General features: G+C 44.0%; 1 protein-coding gene across 6 annotated transcripts in view; it reads right to left on the minus strand.

Annotated features, from left to right (window-relative positions):
* RBM20 (RNA binding motif protein 20) overlaps nt 1-22,916 on the minus strand; it is a 107,824-nt gene that overhangs the window by 14,853 nt on the left and 70,055 nt on the right. For 4 of the 6 annotated variants that reach the window (XR_012776132.1, XM_075504565.1, XM_075504562.1 and 1 more), the window contains exons 2-9: nt 12,414-13,605; nt 10,713-10,774; nt 10,465-10,556; nt 10,022-10,119; nt 5,558-5,701; nt 4,114-4,245; nt 2,189-2,268; nt 707-1,394 (exon numbers count right to left, since the gene is read on the minus strand). Coding sequence is in view for 5 of the 6 variants with exons in the window: in XM_075504565.1 (XP_075360680.1) it covers nt 707-1,394; nt 2,189-2,268; nt 4,114-4,245; nt 5,558-5,701; nt 10,022-10,119; nt 10,465-10,556; nt 10,713-10,774; nt 12,414-13,605 (2,488 nt within the window). In the remaining variant the exon portion in view is untranslated. The remainder of the gene's footprint in view (nt 1-706; nt 1,395-2,188; nt 2,269-4,113; nt 4,246-5,557; nt 5,702-10,021; nt 10,120-10,464; nt 10,557-10,712; nt 10,775-12,413; nt 13,606-22,916) is intronic. The other 2 variants (XM_075504564.1, XM_075504563.1) reach the window with 2 other exon arrangements.

The following is a 22,916-nucleotide window of genomic DNA, read 5'->3' on the forward strand; positions in this document are numbered from 1 at the left end:
AGCTGACTCAGTGGTTCTGCCATGGCAAGAGATTCCTGCCAGCACGTTGAAGGGAGTGGTGTGAATTATGCCTGCTGCAGCTGAGGGTAGGGACATATGATTAATAGAAACTAATTGCTCTGCTGAGTTGACCAAAAAGAAAACGTTCCTCATTAAAAGTTCATTCCCCATTTTAGCAGTATAACAACCAGTTCCCTGCATTGTCCTACAAATATTGTACATCCCTGTAAAATACCACTTAATTCCCAGATAACTCAATCCACATCACAGGCAGTGGAAGGAGGTGATGGATGCAGAGAGAGCAGCTATGGGGTATTCTTCACAGACTTAGAAGAGAGAGCAGTAGGGCAGTTGCCTCTGCACACACCCACAACCTGCATGCAAACAGCAGATTGCCACTTGGTTTTGTTGTGAGTTGTCTGTCCCCTTCCCCTCACTGGTTACCCAGAGGTTCTGTGCTTGACACAGAAAGACAATGTCAATGTAGCCAACACCGCAACAGTGTAATAGATCTGCATGATCTGGGCAAAGACGTGGACCAGATGACCTCCCAAGATCTCTTCTAGGACTATATTCCCTGATTTTATCATGGCAAAACATTGCATGTCACCAGCACCACACCCATAACGACTGATCTAAAATATTTCAGAAAATATATTACTTCAGCATTTACCTTCTTCTTACATACGGTTTGAGACTTATTTACCTCATTTTCGGGAGGTTTGGTTTCCTTCACATCACTGCTTTCAACAGCAGCATCTTCCTCTTGGTCTTTTTCAGCTTTCTTCACCTTATTCTTATCATTTTGTTTTTGCCTGGAGCCCTCAGATGCTTTGCTGTGCTTCTGTTCAGCTGCCTCCTCCCTGGCAGCGTCCTCGCTGTAAGAATGCCTGCGTTCCCTTAACTTTGCCTCTTCCTTTCTCTTAGATCTCCCAGGTAAATCCTGCAGCTGCCTCTGAAACTTGTCAGATTTAGACTTAGAGGTTTTTCGGTAATAGTCATCTTCCCTGCTCTTGTAGCCAGATATAGGGTGAAGAGAGCCAGGGGAACAACTCCTTAAATATTTTTCTCTGTGCCCTCTGCCTCCTTCAATCCGTTCATCCAAATCAAACTTGTCCAGCTGTCGGGAATAATGTTTCCTCTCGTGTACCCATGTGTCAGTCCTGTCCCTCTTCTCATCCCCATTCTCTCGCCATTCTCTGGTGTCTCTTTCCTCTTCCCGTCGAGAATATGGGGACTGATCCCATGACTCTCTCCCATTTCCCCAGTCGGTCCTGCTGGTCCCCATTGGGCTGTGGGGTGAACTGCAGGAAGTAAAGCTGGGAGTGTGGGATCGAGGCGACAGGGAGCGGCTTATGGGGCTGCGAGAGCGGGGCCTCTCTGTGCCATACCTGCTGCAAAGGGAAAAGGCAGCTGTAACTGGATGACCCACTGTGGTCTACTAAGTTCTTGGACACTGGAAACACATGGGGACTGCCCTGGTGCCTGCAAACCTGAGATCCCAGGCCTTTCACAGACATGCACTGCACAGCTGCAAACACAGTGAACACGAGAAAAGGGCAGTGTCTTATCCACAGAGCTTAACTAAATCCCCACAGATCTGTCAAGAATATATTCATTCATTCTTAAAAGTGTCTCACAGGGGTTTAGCATTAAAAGCTTATAATACGTTAATATCTTTACAAGGGTACCCTAATGTCTGTACCTTAATACTCATCTAGGGCATCTCTGAGACAAAAGTGAGAAAGGTCATCTGTTTAAAAGAGATGTTTTAGGACTGTGATTCCTATCCATTTTTGCTGGAAGGTCCAGAAGTCAGGCAGATCAGAAATCTACCCAAATACATTTTAATCTGAACTGGCTCCTTCCCGCTAGGTCTCGCAGCACCCCCAGCCTTTACACTTTTTACTCAAGGGGGAGGAGAGGGGAACAGCTTCATTTGTGTGCTCTTCTGAGTCATCATCATCAGTAGGAAAGAGTTCATAACATGCACAGTTTCAATCTGATGTCATTATACAGGCCCTGTACCTACTATGGTACCCAGTTATATTTTTACAGTGATTTGAAGTGAAATCCAAGTTAAGAAAGCAAATGAGATAAGAGAGGGAAGCACACAGATAATGCTTTTTCTACCTGCAGGTTTACAGACTTATCCAGGTCCCAATTCCAAACGATGGAGAAACTTTACCTGTCCACTTCACGCAGCAGGTCCCTCTCCCTCTGCGAGTGGATGTCCTGTATGATAGCAGCCACGTTTTTACCTGGTTTCTAAATAAGACAAAGATACTGTTTAGCATGCTGCACTACCCTCCAAGCTAATATAGGTGATTTGTCCTTCAAGAAACAGCATCCATGCATCATTCAATTATACTACTACTGAGAAATATTTGGTTTCAGTGTTGTGGTTACAGTCTTTTCTGCAGCTGGTATCTCAATAACATGATCAAAGCAGTAAAATGATACAAATGGAAAATTTGCTCCATTACGTTGTAGCACTGCCTCCTCATACTTGGCTGCTGTAACAGGCTTTGAAAACTAGCTTGTCCTTCCCTGTTACACATTCACTACGGAGTATTTTCTAGGAATTGGATGTAAGAGGAAACAAACCACACAATTTTTCTAATATCTGAATTAAATACGTATAGCAGCCTATCTCTGACTGTCTAGGAATGAATTGCCTTCTCTTCATCTCAGACTTTAGCTCATTCGGAGTATAGCTCTAAAAGACCATGTTTAGACACAAGAGCTTCAGAAAAGCTAAGTGCAAGAAAGATGCGTACAGGAAGTATTGATTACCTGAGATTCAAGATCATTTGCAAAAGATGGACTACTCCAGGCTAGAGTGCACACAATTCATCAAACATTTGGAGCATGCACAGCTGAGCAACATAATCATGCAGGAGCTCAGAGCAGTTTGTAGTGGTAAATAGCTCATGCATATTCCCCCTTCCATGTTGCACTTTGTTTGTTTTTAACAAAGAGAAAGGGCTTTTGCTCATGCAGAGAAAAATAATTCCATGACCTAAAAAACTGCCATTGGAAAAGCTGAAAATCTTCCTGAAATCTAGGCAAACTCCCACACTGGGTAATTCCTGTTCCGCCTCTATGTTAAGATGCACCGTCTCTGCCACCTTACATCTAAAACCCTCACCGTACCACACTAAGAAAGACTGCCCTGGTTTATGGACTTTTGGCAACTCCTTTAAGTCTTCTTAAACTATTATACATGTACAGGAGAGAAAGACTTTTCCAAAGGTCAAACCAAACCATCTGAGTTAGTTGTTTTTCCTCATAAAAGGCCCCTTAATCTCTTAACTTGGAACATTAGAGAGTTATTTTATAAAATAACTTTGTGCTGTGTTAGATAATATAATATGAAGCTTTTCAGCTCTGCATTACCAGTTCCAGTCCAAGTCTCCATGAAAAAAACTCTCTTAGCATTACACATGGCAGTACATAAGCTTCCATAAATATGCTCACAAGAGCACTGATTTTTGGACATCACTCAGGTGTCCACATCAGAAGTGTCACACACTCTACAGAGAGTCCAAAGACTATTGCTCTGTTCTGAGTCCATGTAAAAAAAACAAAAAAATCTTGCTTTTTAATTTAGATCATTCACAAGAAAGAAAGAAAAAGAAATCAGTGTGATGTTTAGCCCTGCCATCACTGCTTGGTATAGAGATTGTACTAAGGCTCAAGCATGCAAGCAGTGAAAAGCATTGATTCAGGCTTAAGGCCTGACTAAAAGGACAGGACAGGCTCATTTTTGCTGACATGTTGTATCTTACACATGGATGTGTTTTAGACCTTTGTTAGACCAAGCAATGTGGGGAGCCCACTCAGAAGGAAGCTCAGAAGGGATTTTTGAAATAATGGTATAAGAGGACCAGAGAAAATGGGATCTCTTCCAAGAGTTAAAATTTAGAACAAGAGCAAGCAGGTAAGTATAAAAGATCATTAACATATGTTCATTAATTTATCTTTCTTAATTTCTTTTCCCATAATATTAAAGCATTAATCACAAATCAGTAATCAGCAAAGATTTTTAAATGTATTCTCTGGGATGTGCCACGGAAACTCAGGAAGTCTGATCAGGAATGACTATCTTACCTTCAGCTGCAATTCCTTGTATCTTTTAGACATCCTAATAAGTAACTTGTCATCATTTATCATAGCAGGTTGTTCTTTGTAGTACTGCACCATGGCTTGTGCTGCTTCACTGTAAGCCATTTCCAGAAAGGCCTAGCACAAATGAGGAGAGCTTTAAAATCTACTACATAATTAAAAATACAAAGTGTAAGAGAGAAAAGGCAGCACAATAATTTTTGTTTTGATTCTTCTCATGCAAAATGTCTTGATAGTACAGAACTGGGTAGTTTTCCAGCCCTGGAACTGAAATAGTAACACTCAGTCCATTGCTCAGCCTCCTTCTAACTGCAAATAATGGTTTCAACCCAGCTATTAAAGCTGATATGCAACTTTAGAAGCCGCTAAATGACTGGAATCTAATCTTTCTTGATACATGAAAACATCACCTTTCCCTCGCCTCCTCACTGGTGCTTCTACACCATGGTCAGCTGCTGACAGGATGCAGAACTGTAATGCTGCAGCACGCACTGCTCCTGAGATTGTCAGCTGTGTCTTGCAGAATTGCAAGGGATCCAGATAAAAGCAGAACATCAGAGCATGAGCAGCCAGAACAAAGCCAAAAAAGAGTTTAAAAAACCTGAACGATGTTAACTAGCACTTTTGTTTACAGGAAAATCGCATTTGATGTGACTGCAGTTTAACTGGTCAAGGAATATACTCAGCTGTGTAATGACTGCAGTTTGAAACATTACAATCTCAAACATTGCCCACTGGATTCTACATTCACTGGTAGACTTAAGCTACTTAAACTAAGACTTTAGCTACCTTGAAGAAAGAGCTCTACTACAATCTGGTGCAGATTAAAAGGCAGTGAAGTGTCAGTGCCCCCTGTAAGGCACAGCCTTCCTTTAGCATGTGTGTGCCAGATCACCTGCCAGAGCAGCCATGGCCTGGGGGCTCTGCCACCAGCCTGTAACTGTAATTACACCATTGCAAGATCTGCCTCTGCTGTAACAACAGTTCAGCAAACCGTCTAGGACAGCCGAACCAGACTAGAGTGCAAGTCATTCTTCAGTGCCCAGTTCAGCTCTACAAGTATGGGTAAGAAAGCAACAAAACCCTCCCAAACAGAACAAGAGAAGTCTGAAAGTAACCCTAACAAATGGCTGAGAGAAGAAGGCCAAGTTATTAACTTTATTTATTTATTTATTTTTAAAGTACAGTTTTACAACACTTCTTCATTGAGATTTCTGGGTTTTTTTGACAAGAACTATGAGGCAGTGGTCACGTTTATGCCATCATCTCATTCTGCGAACACCAATTTTTTTTTTTTACTTTAAGAGCAGGCTTCATGTATTTAAGTTTCTGTTACAAAAAAAGAGATTTTCCCCAAAAACTCTGTCTTCATGTTAATATGTCTTTATGCCAATAGATGTCAATACCGGTGATCCCAAATGCACAGTACCTGATTAGTGGATTTCATGAGGATATAGTTGGTGACCTTCCCAAACGGGAGGCCCAGGTTAATGACATCATTCTCTGTGCAGCTTCCCTCGGGGAGGTTGCAGATGTGAACAACTCGACCCAGTGTAGATTTCCTTTGGGGAAACTGGGGAAAAAAACAACTCAAAACGATGTTTTTATCTTAGATATTCCATTCACTAGATAAGACCTTACATTTCTGCAAAAAATGAAATGTTCTGTTCTGCATACCTGTTATTAAGGATAAATATCCTTCTTTAAAACCTTGTATTTCAACATCCTGGTTTAGATATACAAATGGGAAGGGAAATGTTTAACTGCAGTGCAGCTTGCAATGGAGTCTCCATCCCTGGACATTACAACGCCTAGAGACGATTTCTAGAAGATATGCTCTTGTTCAAACAGGATTAATGATATTGCTGCAAAAGGTAACTTGCGACCTCAAACCTTATGGACTGCAGGGCTTCAGCTCCCTGGCATGTCACAGCAGAGCACTGGGCTGCCATGGGCACAGGCCACTGCACTGTACTCAGCACCAGCGAGAGTCTGGAGGCCCCTCAGTGTTTGGACACGGAGGGTCCCCCTGCCATGGGGAGGTCTCAGCCCCTCCTGACAAGCTCGCTGCGGGGCCGGTACCCATCTGGTACGTCTGCACAACCCCTGCGGCTCCTCTGCCAAGTCAGACAGCCTTCTTCACCCTGTCTGCCTCTGTCTGTCCCACTGGGGGCTCCGTGCCTTCGCGGCACATGAAGGCACCATGCACTATTGCTGAGTAAAAGGCCCTTAGCAGATAATTTGCAAGTAATGCACAAAAAATTAGTATTTTCAAGTATTCCATAAACGCCCATTTATGTGGTGCTGGTGGTGCCGGAAATTGAAACAGATGCTCACTGCAGCCCCAGCTGAATTTATGGATGTTATAAATCAGTTTAGGTGACTACAGAGGCGTTCAGGATAGCAGGGGCTGAATTTAAATCCTCCTTCTGCCCTGGTGGAACAGACTGGGCTGGGGGTAAGCGTGATCCCATTTAACTTGTGAGAAGACACACAGCTGTACCTCAGGTTGGAAAACCTACTACTTTCCCCTCTCATTGCAACAACATACAGTAGGAGGGACTTTTCCCCTGGGGGCATAGTGACCACTGGACATGCAGAGAGGCAGAGTTCCTGAATTGGACTGGCACAAGCCCAAGGCCACCAGTGCGGTAATAGCTTCCCAAGGGTGGAAGTCTATTTTGGAGTGTTGGGGCAGTTCCCAAAGAGCTGCCCATCTCCCTGACATGGAAAGAAGGCTCTACACTCCTTGTGCAAAGAGGCACCAGGGTATACTCAGAGAGGAACATAATTTACCCCAGCTAATGACACGCAAAACATTGCTCACACAGGATTAAGTCTTCCCGGACTGCTTCCCTGTTTATGACCTCTGCTGTTAGGATTTTACTGAAGAAGTAACTCTACCTTCAGTTAAAATTGTGCCATTCAAGGGAAGATGCAAATCACATAATCTTGTGGGATCAAGTTCACCAGAGCCATCACAAATGTTTGGCTTGTCAGCAAGTTCACAAGTTACAGAGCTAATGTTATCTTATTTACACCTTTATCCCATTACCTTCCCTCCAGGTTTCACCACTTACCCATTTGTGTATTTTTGCTGCAGCAAGACCCTGTATTATACAGTGGTCTGCTATTTAGCTTGCATCTTACAGAGCCTGCCCAGGTGTGTAAGGTTAAGTCAAACAAGTGCCAAAGTCCAGAAGTAAGATATTTTCTCTAGCAGAAAAATAACAAAGACCTGATCCTGAAAAAGATGAAGCAACTCAGGTCCACTTGAATAGAAAAGGAAGTGATGGCTGCGTGCATGCGGCAAGACAGCATGTAGCGCACAACAGAAGAATACAACTACAGCTAGAAGAGGAAAAGGAAACTTTCCTGACGGCAAATGCAGTCCCAGTGTAGGAACACCCCAGGCCACCTGGCACCTTCTGTTTGTTTTGTTAGATCTGTTAAGAGATGGTATGTTAAGAGTCTATGGGACTAGAAAGACTTAGCTGTTCCCTATGTAGGCTCCTGAGCCCATGTTCAGACACATGCTCAGCAGTACATTAAATCAAATGACTGTAAGATGTTACCACCTCCCCACAATTGGCAATGGCTTAAATTAAAATGCTACGCCATAAATCTGCTGTAATTCATGATTAAGAAGTGGTCACATACTCATACCAGAAGTTGATGGGCTGTACCAAGCAATAATCTTGTCAGCTGATTGAAGTTAAATTGGATCCATTCATTAAATAGAGCTGTAAATCACAGCCAGAAAAGGAATATACACTTTCCATATCCACAGTCAGGAAGTTAGAAGAGCTGTTGTGTGTCAAGTGTTGAATGTAACTTTCAATAAGACTCTAAGTTAACTTTCTTTGCAACGATGTCTCCAGGGATTTACCAATGCAGTTGGACAACTACTACAAAAATAATTTGATGCACAGCAGTGAAATGCACCTCATAGCATTTGCCATATTATTTCACCAATCCAATTTGGTTATTTTTTATTACTGCTTTTTTTTTTTCAATTTTTTTGTTTCTTGCTTTTGAAATTCTTTATCCCTTTCTTGAGCTTTGCATGAATCTTTTCTAAAGATAATAAGAAACTGACAGTCCCACCCCTCCAGTGCTAATGGCTCTCCATGCCCAAGTGAAGGCTTGTAGCACTGTATTTGCCTTTTGAAGAGGGATAGTTATTTGCAGATGGATGGCACAGAGCAAGCTCTTCCAGAAATCTGAAGACTTTGTTTATGATTACATGCAGGGTCAAGTATAATCTCCCACTGCTCAGTTAAATGGCAGCAGCTTAGCTGAAAGTGAATACTACCGTGCAAAGTTGTAATAAATTATAAGCCACCTGGGTTGAGGGGTGAATGACAGCTGGCAAACTCAATCTTAACACCTCTGATATAGCTCCCTGTCCACCCAATGAGCTTCTGAAGAAAAAGAGGATTTACAGTGTCCAGGAAAATCAAAGTTACTGTTTCCTTTATCTCTCATAGGACTGCAGGTCATTCAGAAGGAGGACTTCTGCAGGCAGCTTAAATGATAGTGACAGATTCTAAGAAGAAATGATACTGGCATTAGCCGTAATTTCATTTGTTGCAACGTTGACAGACATGATGAAAAGGAACATTCCTCTACACCCGCTGCTACTCCACCTCTGACCTTGGAGGCAGCCATCGCGAGCAGCTCTGCTCTTTGCTCCTGTGCACACACAGTGTCTGTGACAGGCAGAAGCTAAAACCCCTTCAAATAACCTCTGTCACAGCAAAACCACGCAGCAGAAAATTGGTTGGATTAAACAAATCTGGGTGACGGTTCTGTAAGCAATGCCTGATGCGAACTGGAGTGGCACAGGGACACAACTCAGCCTGGCTTTCCAGAGTGACTGAGACCACATCAGGATATACACACAAAAGCTAACAAGGTGAAAACCTGAACCCCTGGATTACTGCTGCTATTCCATGAACCCCCTAACATGAGCCCTTCGTGCCTCCAGCTTTAATCGTAGCTTTCCAATATATGTTGAGCTTCATTTTAACCCTAATAATTTTATATTTCCATTATGTATATGATTTGCTTTTATTTGCCTTTTTTTTCTTGTTTTTCTTTTTTTTTTTTCCTTTTAAAATCTTTCTGCTTTGTCAGTGTAAGAACTACTTTTAATGTTATATTTTTTTTCTGGCATTTTTTTATTATTGGGCTAGGAATTCCAGTGCACATTAGAGCAATGTAACTGGGGACCTGCCTTGAAAGCTGGGGGGGCTAATAAACCTAAACCATGGAAGGCTGTACACCAAAGCAAACTTGCTGACAGGTTACCAGTGGCAGCAGATGATATAAATAGTACACTAAAATAAACTAAGAAAAAGCCAGTCCAGTATAATGAATTGATCTGTGACCCTCAGGTGAGTAACGGTTAGTGAAGCTGCAGCTGCTATCTTTGCCACTATTGCTACCTGGGAGAAGGACCCCAGCATGGGAGAGGCAGAAAGCAATTGCTACAAATAAATAACTGGAGAGATGGCAGGCTGCTTGCTGGGATCAATACTCAGAGTAAGTAAAAACTAATCCAAATCTTCATTCCAAACTGAAGCTGACCTTCCTGGGTCGAAAAGACTCAGAAAATGGGGGAAAAACTCAATGGGATACACACAAAACCATTTACCCCCCTCCCCAAATCTCTCTAACAAACAAACAACTTTTAGCACTGGAAAAAAACTACAATCAAGTTCTCATTTGGCCAAAATCAGAAGCATAAAAGAGCCGCAGGGAAGTTGAAATAACAGGCTGAATATTCAGATCATTGTCTAAAAGGAAGCCTTCACAGTTTTAATTCCAGTAAGTAGAAGTGGCTTCTACAAGAATCTCGACACGGAGATCAATTTGCTGAGGTACTCACTCTTACCCCTGATGGAGGAGAAGAAAATGTAGGACCTGGCTGGCCAAAGGATCTTGCTGACGTAGTGATAAAAGATGAGCCGACATTTGGTGGATAATCTAAATAATGGATTACACACATTCATGAAAATCTTGACATATTAATTGCATTAGTGTGCTCAGTAAGCAATGCTCCATTTACATAATAATTAATTTCACAGTGTCTACACCAAATCATACACTGTTTCATTGTACTGTGAAAACAAGTCATTGTCTGAAAGAAAAATAAATTAATACTTCGAAAGGCACAGTATTGGCTTTTAGCCTTTCTATGCACAACCTCTAAAAAGTTTTCCTTGGAAACTTGTATCACATTTTATTTAAAATGTTCACTTTTCCCCAGAGACTGGCTTCGCTTTCAATTAAAAAAAAGTGTTTTTAACTATTGCACATACAACCATTCACCTTCAATACTAGATGGATTGAAAACTGCTGCATTATTTGGTGATAAATGCAATGTTCCATCTGCTGAGCTTAACACACACCGGATACCAGTGCTGGAAAAGAAAGAAAAGAACTTTAGGAGCATGCATAATGTGCCATAAATATTAAAGCATAATTATTAGACAGTAAATTCCCAGTGTAAAGCCACTAAAGTAAGGGATGCTCTGTTAGAAATTCAGTTGGAAGAGTGTCTCTAAAATAATACTTACTTATCTGAAAAAGCCATACATTTTTGGATGTGAAGACTTCCCTTAATGTGCTGATCCCAGTCCTACGTTGAAACAAAGAGATGATGAGCACAGGAAAAATCCTGAGACAAATTTACAAGAGATTGCTTCTCCATTCAGTTTACCTTATTCTAAAAACAATACTGAGATGCTGAAGATCAAACTGTATGATGCTAGAGCCAAGCACACCTTCATCCAATGCATTTCCTGATTAGTTATTTGTAGGTTAAATTATCAGTTACTTTACGAAGGAGAGTTTCTCTGTATTAGTTTTTAAATCCAGTATATTTCTATTAATTCAGTTACTTAACTTTAGCTGAAGAGCTCATCCTGCAAGGCGCTGAGCACCCTCAGCTCCTGCAATGTCCATAACAAAGGTGCTCGGCACACAGGGCAGCCACGACAGCGCTTATTCATTTCAATAGATTGCAAAATTTGTTAAAGTACATTTAGCTATTTACACTTCTATGATCCAATGAGGCAGCATATTAAACACCAACAAACAAATCAACCAAAACTCACCGTAATGACATTTTCCCTGCCCTTTTAAAATGTTTAATGAAAAAAAGAAATGCTCAGCATGCCCTAGACAGGGGCTACTTCAGACCAGCCCTGTAGCTGCAGTAACCACAGCAAATCCCTTTGCAAGCAGCTGCTCAAAGAGTAAAAGGGAAACATGAAAGAGTAAATATATACAAATATCTCAGAACCCCGGGGTGTGTAACTATCAGGTACTATTTCATTTGCTGGCCGTCTTCCTTCCTACATACATGCTGTTGTAACGTTTTTGTCAGGCTATCATCAGCGTGAAAACAGATGCCTTTGCGGTTAGGTGCTGGTCCTGCGATGTGATGGCAAAGGCCGTGAGGACTTGTTGAGTGGGGCTCACCAGGAGGCCAGAACAACACCAGCCAGCACCCACGTATGGCTGTGGGGCTCAGAGGCTTCTCCAGACCTGACCTATATAACGTGACCTAGCACACAGGCTCTCTGGGCAACTGGGAAGCTTCTTCTCGAGGGTGAGGTTGAATTTGGAGCTCCCTTGGCAGTACGAGCAGAGAAGTGGGAGCGTGGCCTGCACTACACATGCTGAGCAGCTTCTTGCTTCCAGGCCAAAGTTGCTGGGGACCCCGAGTCCTAAATTTTCCTTAGAGCTACTAGAAGGAGGAAGAGATCCCAACAGAAGAATTATTAAAATAATTTTATCAAAATGCACTGTTTTTTTTAAGCAAGCTGCTTCCACAAGGCTGTTGGGGGAAGCCTTTGGGATCAGAAACGCAAAGAGAAAGGGAGAGGCAGATGAAACCGCAGATGTGCAGTTACAATACCAGCTTGAGAAGCAGGGGATTGGCTTCAAGCTCCCCCTCCCCTCGCTTTGGGCCCATGAGATGAGCTGCGACTCCAGCCCGGACCTTGCATCTCTCATGCCAGCGCCGTAATCTCACCGCCTTTCACAGCGGGATGTGAAACAACACCAGATCTTGAAACCCCAGTAACTGCCATGAAGCAGATGTACGACACCCTAAGCAAAACTATGGCCCTTTGTTTCTGCTTCTCTCAGGGCACCTCTGTGGCGATGGACGCTGGCAGCAAGGGGTGGCAGGAGCTGGCAGCCAGATCAATCACCAGGCAGCCCGTTCAAGGGTCTGAACGGTGCCCTGGGGGCACCTCAAAACCACTCACCTTCAGATCGAAGATCTTCTTGTCGCACAGGGCGCAGACGTGGGGGAAGTGGAGGGGGGCCGTGCCGCGGAGGTCGCCCAGCTGGTGTGGCGGCAGGGAGCGGGCGGGCAGGTCGGGCGCGCCGCCGCTCCGCTCCTCCTTCTGCCTCATGCGAGGGCTGCCGAAGCTCTGCTTGCTGTGGTTGAGGCGGCCGAAGGCGGGGGGGGCAGCCGCGCTGAACTTTGTGTCAGGTGTCGGCTCTTCAGGGTTGTAGAGCTCGTTTCTTATTTCATACTGCTGCTGACTCGCTGATGGCCACAGGCTGTCGCCGGGCACGAGGTCAGGCTTGTTTTGGCTGGGGAAATTAGGGATATTTTCCCACTGGTTGCTTGTACCGCTGCCATGCAAGACGGGGCCGGGATCTCCTTTCGAATGGGAGCCGGCGTGCGGGTCGCTGGGGAAGGCCCGCGCCGCCCCGTGCTGTGCCACCGCTGCTGCCCCGTAGGCCTCCTTGGGAAAGGCCGCCGCCGCCTCATGCTGCAGCTGGCTGGGAGCACCAAAGTGACCCTCGTAGTGTGGCCCCGCTGCCGAGGAGGCCGTGTGGGCCCCGCTGGCGAGGAAGCCATGCTGGCCGGGCTGGTCCCCCTCCGAGGCGTACGTCTGAGGGGCGGCGTTGGCGGCGTTTTGCTTGTTGTACTCGTAAAAGCCCCCCGCGGCAGTGGCGGCGGAGGTGGAGGTACCCGCCTTGTTGAGACCTACCACCACGGGTTGCTGGCCGGAGGTGGAAGCCATGACGCCTCCGAAGGGACTCATGACGATGGCGTTGGGGGTCTGGGCCTGGACGGGCCCCAGGCCGCCCCCCGGCGTGGCTAAGGCCGGGCTCTGGGCGGGAAAGGCAATGCTGCTGGAGGGGAACCTTGCGCCGGCGATGCCGGGCCCCTGCGGCGGCCCTGCAGCGTGGCCCTGCGGGGTGTTCATCACGGTGGGGTGCCTCAGCTGGTTGAAGAGCGGCTGGGACATGGCCACTTTGGAGAGCACCTGGTTGAGGACGGTGGCGGCGGCTGGGTTGTTGGTGACGGCCGTCTGAGCCAACTTCAGCCTGTGGAGCGTGAGCTGCGCCTGGAGCTGTGCCAGCTGCAGGCTCGCCGGCGAGGGGAGCAGGGGACTCGGGGCACCGACGGAGAATGGACTCTTCTCCAGGAGCTTGGCAGTGCTGCAAAGGATCAGGATCTGGGTTAGCCGAATTCACCCAACGTCTACCTGTGCTTGCCTCCCGCTAAAGCTTGGCATAAGATAGACAGCCGTTTCTGGAGATTTAGCTTATCTAAACCCAGGGAAAGCAAGGTGGTGATTGACAATGACACCATAACCCATCATCTTCCCTTCAACATCCACTGCCACATCCCTTTCAACCAAAAAGTTACTAGGGAGACAACTATGCCAAAGATCTCTCTTTAAAACCCCATTGCATCCCTCTGGATCAGGCCTTCAGCTCATTTTAAGTACCCCTAGGATTCGCACCTCTAATGCAGGCCAGGAACAGTGGCAACACAATCCCCAAATCTACGTTTTTTTCCCTCTTTTCTGCATTTTATGCAACCTCCGGCCTCTCTGCTGAGACATTACCGCTCCTGACTGATTTTGTGACACTAGCATTACTCCCTTTTCCCACAGAGCAGGGGGATGTGAAGAAAAGGACATCAAATGGGACTATAAAGCCAGCCCCATAGGTACTTCGCACCTAGCACATCTGGCTGCATAAAGCAAGATGAAATAGATCACATGGTTTTTTAAAATTGTTTACAGTTCTCATTTAATTAATCTGCATAGCAGCCTGTTCTGTAACAAAGCAGATAGTTTCCCTGTTGTGCAGATGCAAATATAGAGGAGGAAAAAAAGCAAATGATTTGCCAGAAGCTGGAGCAACCATGAACAAATTGTCCTGAAGAGTTTTCTCAGTTCAGCTGGAATGCAAGGCAAAATTTCTGCAGTGCCAGCTGGTGAAAATCAAGGTCTTTATACTTTCTAGAAATTAGAGGGGCATTGAGTGTTCTCCTTCAAGTCTTGTACATGGGATGAATAAATGATGACTAAATTGCCTGCTTGAATTCCAGAATTGGGAAAATAGGAGATGACATTTTCAGGCATATGGTAGCTCCTGGCTTTGGGAAACACCTTGGGACATCTCACCAGTTCACAACACCACCACCAATCCTTCCTCCCCCTAACCCATCAAACCCTGCAAACATAAAACAGGAAAAAATACATCAAAATGGGTAAAGTGTCGCAAAGTTAAAAGCAAGAGAAATGTTCTAACAGAAAATATCGGGTAGCACTAGCTTCCAGGCAGCTGCACCCACCCTGTTTTCATCACCACCCCCCACACACACCCTTCCCAGATGCCTCCTGCATCATCTGTGGCAGAGCCAGCCTGGTCCGCATGTAGGTACACTGTCCTGCAGCCACACTCCCTCTGTATGTCATGCTGCCTACGCTTGGATACCATCAGCCATTTTCATGCCCCTGCCAGAAAAATGTTAGCCATCACTTTTTCCACCACCAGGAGCCTCTGCTCACAGATGGCACAGCTACTCAGTGCATTACAAATGGCTGTTCATTCTGAAAATGAGAGCAGAGAGCACTCAAATAACAGGGATGTGGTCCAAAGCTCAATTAATTTATATTGTAAAAATGTATTGAGTTTCAATTTAGGCCTTTCAAAGCAGCAGGAGCTATGCATCAACCACCACACAACCCTCACTGTTAATAATTGGCCAATTTGCTAAACTGCATGGATGAAGCTGTAGTTAATGATATATGTCTTGTCAGCATGCTACATTTGAAAACCACAAATTAGGAAAACATCTGCTTAAATCCAAAGTATGACTAAGAGAAAATGAATGGGTTTCATATTTAACATTTAACTTCCACTAGCAACTGCAAGGCACATCTGTCTCCCAAAATACAAAATGCCGTTTGGATAAGTGCATCATTACGTAATGACGAGACTTGCTGCCAGCACAAGCTGACACCAGTGTGCTTCAGAGCTGAGGTGCCTTTTGTTTTCCTGTGTGGCTTCCTTCACTTACTCTCTGACTTGCACTTATAGCGCAGGTTGCTGTAAATTTGATTACAGACGAGAGTCAGGGTGCAAGTACAGTTAAAACAACACGGAGGCTCTCAGAAACTCCAGCCCATGAGAGCCCGAGGACCCACAAAAGCTATCGAGGGGCTCAGCAAGCAGAGGATCCCACACTGGCGCGCACACTGTCATCACTGCTGGGGGACGTGGCACGACCCTGTGCCTGGGCTGTACTGTGCCACCAGCATCTGGAGCGTCCTGGCTTATGATGTGCTGCGTGGGACTTGCCACAGTCCTGACAACTGTTTCATTTTATAGCCGGTTATACCTTTTGTACGCTAAGTAAGCTGTAAAACTCTTTTTAAAAGTTTTATGGAGCATGCAAATAAGAACTGCCTGGTGGTCTTAAAATAAAAAGAAAAGCCAGCAGCCAGCATATTATGTTTTCAGGCGCAGGAGCTGCAGATGACTCCTGTTCCCAGCAATCTAATTCCACCATGCTGCAAGCCTACGCAGCAGCTCGCACATCCCGACAGCTGCAGCCTCTTCCCAACTCTGGCAGCTACCTGCTGGACACGGGCATGGGCTCCCTCTCTCCAGTGAAACCATCTCACTTGACGCTGCCGCAAGCCCTGAAGCTCCCTCTGCCTCCTCATATTTTCACCAGCTTTGGAGCACTGTCTCTAAGAAATACCCCAGCACATAAGTAGTGCCCCTGGCTGGGCATGCCCGAGGCGCTTGCTGCTCCCCAGCTCTGCAATCATTTCTGGGCTCTGCAGCTGGGCATGGGGAAGGCAAGGGCAGGAGTGCCCCGCACAGCTGCAGGCCAACAGCTTTTGGGCCCTGCTGCGGAGCAGGGCAGCACTTTATTCCCTGTGTCTGCCGGTTTCATCCCTGGACTGCAAGCCAGCAGTGGGGAGGGCTGGGGGGCTGCAGGGAGCCTTACCTGCAGAAAAACAAATGCCATAAGGAGAAGCTGCAGCCTCCAAGGCACTCGTGGAGGGACAGAATTAGTGAGGAGGGTCACTGCCATGCACCGATAGGTTTGGGAATGGCCACAGCTTCAAAATCCAGCTGTCTGTTATGAATTTCCAGATTTCAGGGTGTTTCAGGCTGCACACTTTATCCTCCCACAGAAGAAACAGCATATTTTATCATCTAATCAAGGCAAATAAGGAAGGGCATGCTCATGGGTCAGTGGGAAAAGCAGATACACAAATGGGAGGTTGGGAGAAGAGCTGTGTATAAAGCATCTTTTAGAGCGACACCCAAATTTGAGGATTTTTGTTCTGTTATGCAATACAGGAGGACATTAGAGACACGTGGGACCAGCACGCACAGCTTTGAAAATTTATTTCCCTCTTTCTGTTCTACAATCATAATATTTATGTATTTGATAACATCATTTTGTAAATAATCCTGCTACAGATTTACTAAACTCCTGGAAACTGCAAACACAAAGTGAAGATAGCACTCAGCTAAGGCATTTTGTGAGGGCCGTTCACCACTTGTACACACACACCTCCCACCCCAGCTCGTCCTCAGGTTACCAAAAGGCAGCCCCCGCCTGCTCACGCGGGGGTCTCTGCCGCAAGATGATTCAAAGCAGCTGAATGAAGCTCTCATTCTCCATTGAGCGCCCAGGAAATTAGCCTGCGTCAGCCAAAGTTAGCTCTGTCCTGCGCAAAACATTCCCAATTATAAGGTCAGCGATGTAAAAAGTAAACAGAAGTTGTCCTCTTCGTTTATTTATTTAACATTAGTTGTACAGCTGGGCTACACCAGCAGTCTCTTTGCACAACTAGGAAAGCCAGAAATGGCCTTTCTTTACCAAAATAAGGACAGGCGGGAGCGCTGCCGTACAGTTTTCATGAAGAAAGCCATAAACCAGCCAAGGTTTTGCACAGCTCTGAAATATAGGAGTTGAAGATATGCATCAACTATTGCAATACTCACAATGAGACTGCAAACACTGGCAAGGCTATATTGCTATAAATCAATTCAGCCCATCTGCTACCCCTGTCATCCTTATTATGCTTTTAGCATCCAAGAACAGCGAGCAATACACAGTGTCAGAGGTGAAGTATCTAGATGGTTGGATTATTTAAGTAATCCTGTCTACAAGTGATGAAAAGGCTGAACACAAAACATGTCTATTAGAACAGACCGACAACCTGGAGCTTGATTTTCAAATGACAAAATTAAGGATTTTAAAGTGCTGCCCAGCACCTTTCAAAATTAAGAAATAAATTAAAAAATCGGAACTAATAAAGGTTATGATCTTAGCTGCAACTATCTATTTAGGAAGTATTTATACTCACAAATATTTGAAATGCTGCATAGTGTGTGAATTTGAACACTTCAAGAAAAAACACTAATTCATAGCGGTGCAGAATTTGTTTTCTTGCATTTTCCATTAATCTCGCACGTCTTCTAAGATTTTTGCATTCCCTCCCCCATGACACATTTGCCTTTACATATAATTACATCTACCTGTCAAAATCTTTGAAAGATACATTTTTAATATTTTTTGTTCTAAAACGTGCACTTTTTTCCAAGCTGTCTGTATTATTGTGTTGATTTCAGAATTAAAATGGCCAAAGTTATTAAGATACCCAAGTCTCCTAGATGTATGACTACTCTGCATTAGCACAGTTTTAGACGTGAGACCATATTTGCAATAGCATGCTGTTTTTTCATCCATTAAAGCTGTTTCTGAATCAATTTTTCTAACAGTTAGCAAACTTTAAATTTTTAATTCAGAACTCTTGAATACATCAAAGAGAACCATTTCCTAATTATCCAAGCACAAAATAAATTATATTCTGTTTTGCGGAAGTGTGAACATCCTTTCCCTGTAATGTATCATTTATTCAAAACACATGGGGCTGCCTTCTCTAAACTTATCCAAAACAGTTGCCGCTGTACTAAAAGAGCAAATAAAAAAACTTCAAACAAATCAGTTGTTATATAGATGAAGTTGGTAAGATATTAGGGGTAAACCTAGTCTTCAAATAAAAATGCACCATTTGACAGTACTTCAGTGAGATTACATGTTTGTATGTGAGGACAGAATTCGGCCTCTTGAATTCAGGGGAACTGCAAAGCCGTATTTCAAACACTGGTAGGAGTAAAAACAAAGTTCAGCAATCTCAACGACATATATTAATTATTAGAATAGTTAATTATTGTAAGGATATTTTATGTTATGCTGTTTTGCTGATTGCATTATGAATACAGGGTTTACGTTCATTTTTGCTTGTTGAATAAACCCAGCACTTATGTCAATAAAGATTGGTGCATTGGTTAAAAAATGGACACAGCAACTTTTTCCTATACTCTAGACTGCATCTGGCTGATACTAAATGACTGTTTTCTTTCTCTTCAGCTCCACAAGAAGTATTTTCTTTGGGTTTTAGTGAAATTACTTTCTTGGTCAGAAAAGCTTGGAAAGTCTGCTGAAAGGAGAAAACCCCTCCACCTTTATAATTTAAACTCTGAAATCATCTGCCGCCGAGTTTTTGTTTGCTGAGTTCTGGTTAGAATTGATAAAAAAAAAGAGATCATGTTTCACACTAAGTTCAGCTAATGATGGGGAGCACTAAAAACCTTAAGCTACTTTAATATATTTATAAGCTGCAAGTAAAACCCTTCTTATCCCAAATAACGATTTCTAAAGCCCTCCATTATACTACTGAGGGAGTAAAATAAAACATCAGCCAATGTACACACGTGTTTTGCCAAGTGAGTTTTGCATACGTTTGGCAGTGGTAAACTCTATTATCTGGACAATCATCCAACCTAACAGTTAGCTGGAAGATGAAATGTAAAATGTTATCACAGAGTTGCTAAACTCAGGGTTTACAAAGCTGATAGGAGTTAAGTGTCCGCCTCCTACTGTCCTTTTTGCTCATTTGAAACTTTCAGCCAAAATGTTCTCTTGCCTTTGTTTATATGCAGAGAAGTCAGACAATTCCCGCTGGGAAGGGGACAAGATAAAGGGGCAAACACCGTGACTACATCTTGGATAACGGTTGTGATCACAGAAATAAAATTGGAAGTGATGTTAGGAGGATGGTTAGACCAGCTCCTGAGGTGGGATCAAGCTCAACTCAACCATTCGACATATTTATTTAATCTGCTTTTAGGAACCTTCTTTGGTGGAGATTTCACAACCTCCAGGTCTTGACCTCTCAGCTCCCCTTGGTCTTATAAAGCTCCTCTTAAAGCCTATGGTGGCTCTCTGCTAACAGCATAAACCCGTCTTGCCGTGCACACAGAGAAGGGTTTCTCTTACCTTCCTGCAGCTGCTATCAGATCTTCTCTACAGCCATCCCAGCTCCTTTCTCTGCACATTTTGTGTGTTGCATTTGTTCGTAACGCCCAGTATGATTGCTTTTCTTCATAACAGCACAGCCCCGTGGTCCCCTGTTAACGCAGCCCCTTTCCTGAAGAGCTATTGCCCAGAGATGTTGGTTGGGAGGGATCTCTGGAGCTCAGCTGGTCTGACTTCCCACACAGGAAAGGCTAGCTCAGTCCTTTCTCCTTTTGACTGTCCAATGGATTTCTCATATCACCATTTCATATTGTCCTCATCAATACTGCATCCAAGTTATGTCAGATCCAGTTTCTCAAGATTACTCTGGATTCCCGTGCTGCCCCCAGAGTGCTTGTAAATCCTCTCCTCTTGGCACTAGCTGCAGATTTAATGGACGCTTTGTTCACCCAAGTCATCAATGAAAGTGTCAAATAGACTAAAGACTGTTCCCAAGAAGGGAACCGCGATGCACCTTTCCATTTTCTCTCCAAACACCAGTAATTCAAGGACATCTTATCCACGTCGCAGCTCTGCTTGGCATGCTTGAAGAGACCACACTCTTTGCTCCCTGGCAGTCACTTCTGCTAAAAAAAAGCAACCGTCCTATTTGCGGTTGCAAGCATAAAAGGGTGGATCATCTCTGGTGAGACTGATTTCTTATTAACAACTCTTGCTCTATAGTTCTGGGAGAGTTGTTTTGGATTGTTTTTTTAAAATCAGCTATATGTTCTGGTTTCTTTACAGCAACATTTGCTTCTATTTGATTTAGCTGCTTTCAAATGCTGAATCCAGTGCCATAGACAACAATCTGCATTTACAGCGTGAGAACAACAAAACCAGGTACCACCGAAGTCTGCACTGGCCATCACACTTCCTCCCCCTGTTATTCAGTACACATTTTACCCTGGAAAATGTTTCTTTATTGCGTGGAACTCCAGATTGTATACTGGGCTTATTTCTGCTTTCACTCATGCAATGTATCCCTCCATAAATATTTAGTTAGGCGAAGTTCAACTCCTTTCAAGTAAGGGACGTAGTCTAGCGAATGTACCACATAAACCCAAGGTTATAGGTAACAATTTTCAGAAGCTGGGAAAGTTATCACTTTGTTCTGTGACATTTAGGTATTGTTTGGTTTTGATGATGTGCCACAGTATGTCAAGGATGTCTCTGAGGATTAGTGTGCACATAGAAACACTGGTCTACATTTTAAATTTCAATAGGTAGCCATAGAAATTCCTTTAGCTATACTGCAACCATCTATCTGCAACTGCTTCCCGAGGAAATGTAATTCTTTGTTTACTGAAGTTAAAGAAATGTATTTAAAAAACTGTATTTTAAAGGTATGCTAAAAACTGTCAGAAACAGCTATAGCACCAGGTCAGTGCCCTCCGTAACATGTTGCAAAGATCTAAATTAGCACAGAAATCGTGTCACAGCTTTATGGAGCTTTCAGGGCATGCCGCAACGGTCTGGAACTGCCATGCTGCCCGCGCCTGCCTCCCCAGCACCCTTCCTGCAACAGCTCTTCTCATCAGGCTTCAAATAGCCTTTATGGCGCAAAGCCCCCAGGCCAGATTATCCCTGCCAACCAGCGTCCCAGCAGGGCTCCTGTAAGAAGGGCTGTTGGGGGTCCCCAGTAACCTCGTCACCCCAACAGCCGTGGACCCCGTGCAGACGACAGCAGCGCCGTGCCCGCAGCCCCCTCCTGCTCCTGCCCCAGGCGGCGAAGCGCACAGCCCCGGGGGCTTGCCCGGGGGCAGAAGGGCACAGGAAGCCTTTTGGGAGGGGAAGAGCAGGGGAAAAGGTGGTGTGGACGGTAATGTAAATCCATAGGGTGAGCGAAGAGGCCGGGCCAGGGATTAGCGCTGTCAGAGCTAGGCAATCCCGGTGGGAACGGGGCGAGCAGCTCCAGCAAACGCACCCCTGCTTCAGGGACAGCGGCTGCTGCTCTGCCGCACGGCTCAGTGCTCGCAGCGCTGCTCCCAGCCTCCCCTCAAAAATAAAACAAATCTGGGGAGAAATGATCTGGAAAGCTTATTATAACTTAAGGAAAAAAGAAAATGTAGCCTTCAAAAAAAACCCCCGAAGTCAGAAACCCTTCAAAGGCTTTTTACACGAGCACATAGATAAATGCCCAACTGAAAAATAATCCTTGGCATATAGTACTTACTAGAAAAGATACTACAGTAATATCTCACCGCACCTTCTGCTCATGTGCTTTCCACATGGTATTGTTAACCGCTACAAAAATAATAAGTTTGAGTGTATCAATATCTCGCGCTGCCTGGAGGCACAGCCGTTTTCATTTGTGTGTTGGAAGTAGGAAGCATAATGCGGTAGGCAGATAATTCCTCATTTGAATAAACCATTTCTATTTCACAGTAATATAAGACAATATAAAAGCCCTTTTACAAAGGTAATATCTTCAGTTTGTAGACAGGAAAATGACATGTAACTGTGGAAAGGGTAAAGTACTAAGAAGGATTTTTATTTCTAAGTAGCTTCATTTGTGCTCAAAGGAACGATTGCCATTTGTGGAAAAAACCAAAAATATTGAACTCACCTTTTTTATCCGTTTATTTTTAAATATTAGTCCCAATGATATATTTGAAAAGTTTAATGAAAAAGCATATTAGTAAATTAAGTCTCTAGGAGAACACTAGTCAGCATTCATAATGGTAATGGCACAGGCTACAGAAATCGCGCACAAACCTGAGCTCTCCTGTTTGTACCCTAGGTCGGCTGAAAACCAACAGGTTGCAACTAAAAGTCACCCAGGAGCACCACAATCATTTCATAATTAATGTAGTATCACCACCTCCTCTAAAAGCTGTTTAAATGCTATGTGTTACCAACCCCCATAGCACAAGGGTACACGAGGAGAAACGTTGGAACAGCTCCTGTCTAAATTGGCCAATATGGTTTGCTTTCTCTTTACCGCTAATATTTAAAAGTAGGCAATGTAAAGTAATAAATTAAAGAAAAAAAGAAAAGAAAAGAAAGAAAGCTTCACTTATTTTTTAATCAGATTTCTGATTAGAAAACCAGAACCTCTGTGGATTTCCTAAAATATATATTACATAACTATATACTTAGGCCTATTTTTCAGTTTTCCTTTTAT

The sequence above is a fragment of the Mycteria americana genome, chromosome 6 (assembly GCF_035582795.1).
Source record: "Mycteria americana isolate JAX WOST 10 ecotype Jacksonville Zoo and Gardens chromosome 6, USCA_MyAme_1.0, whole genome shotgun sequence".
In the NCBI taxonomy this organism is placed as follows: Eukaryota; Metazoa; Chordata; class Aves; order Ciconiiformes; family Ciconiidae; genus Mycteria; species Mycteria americana.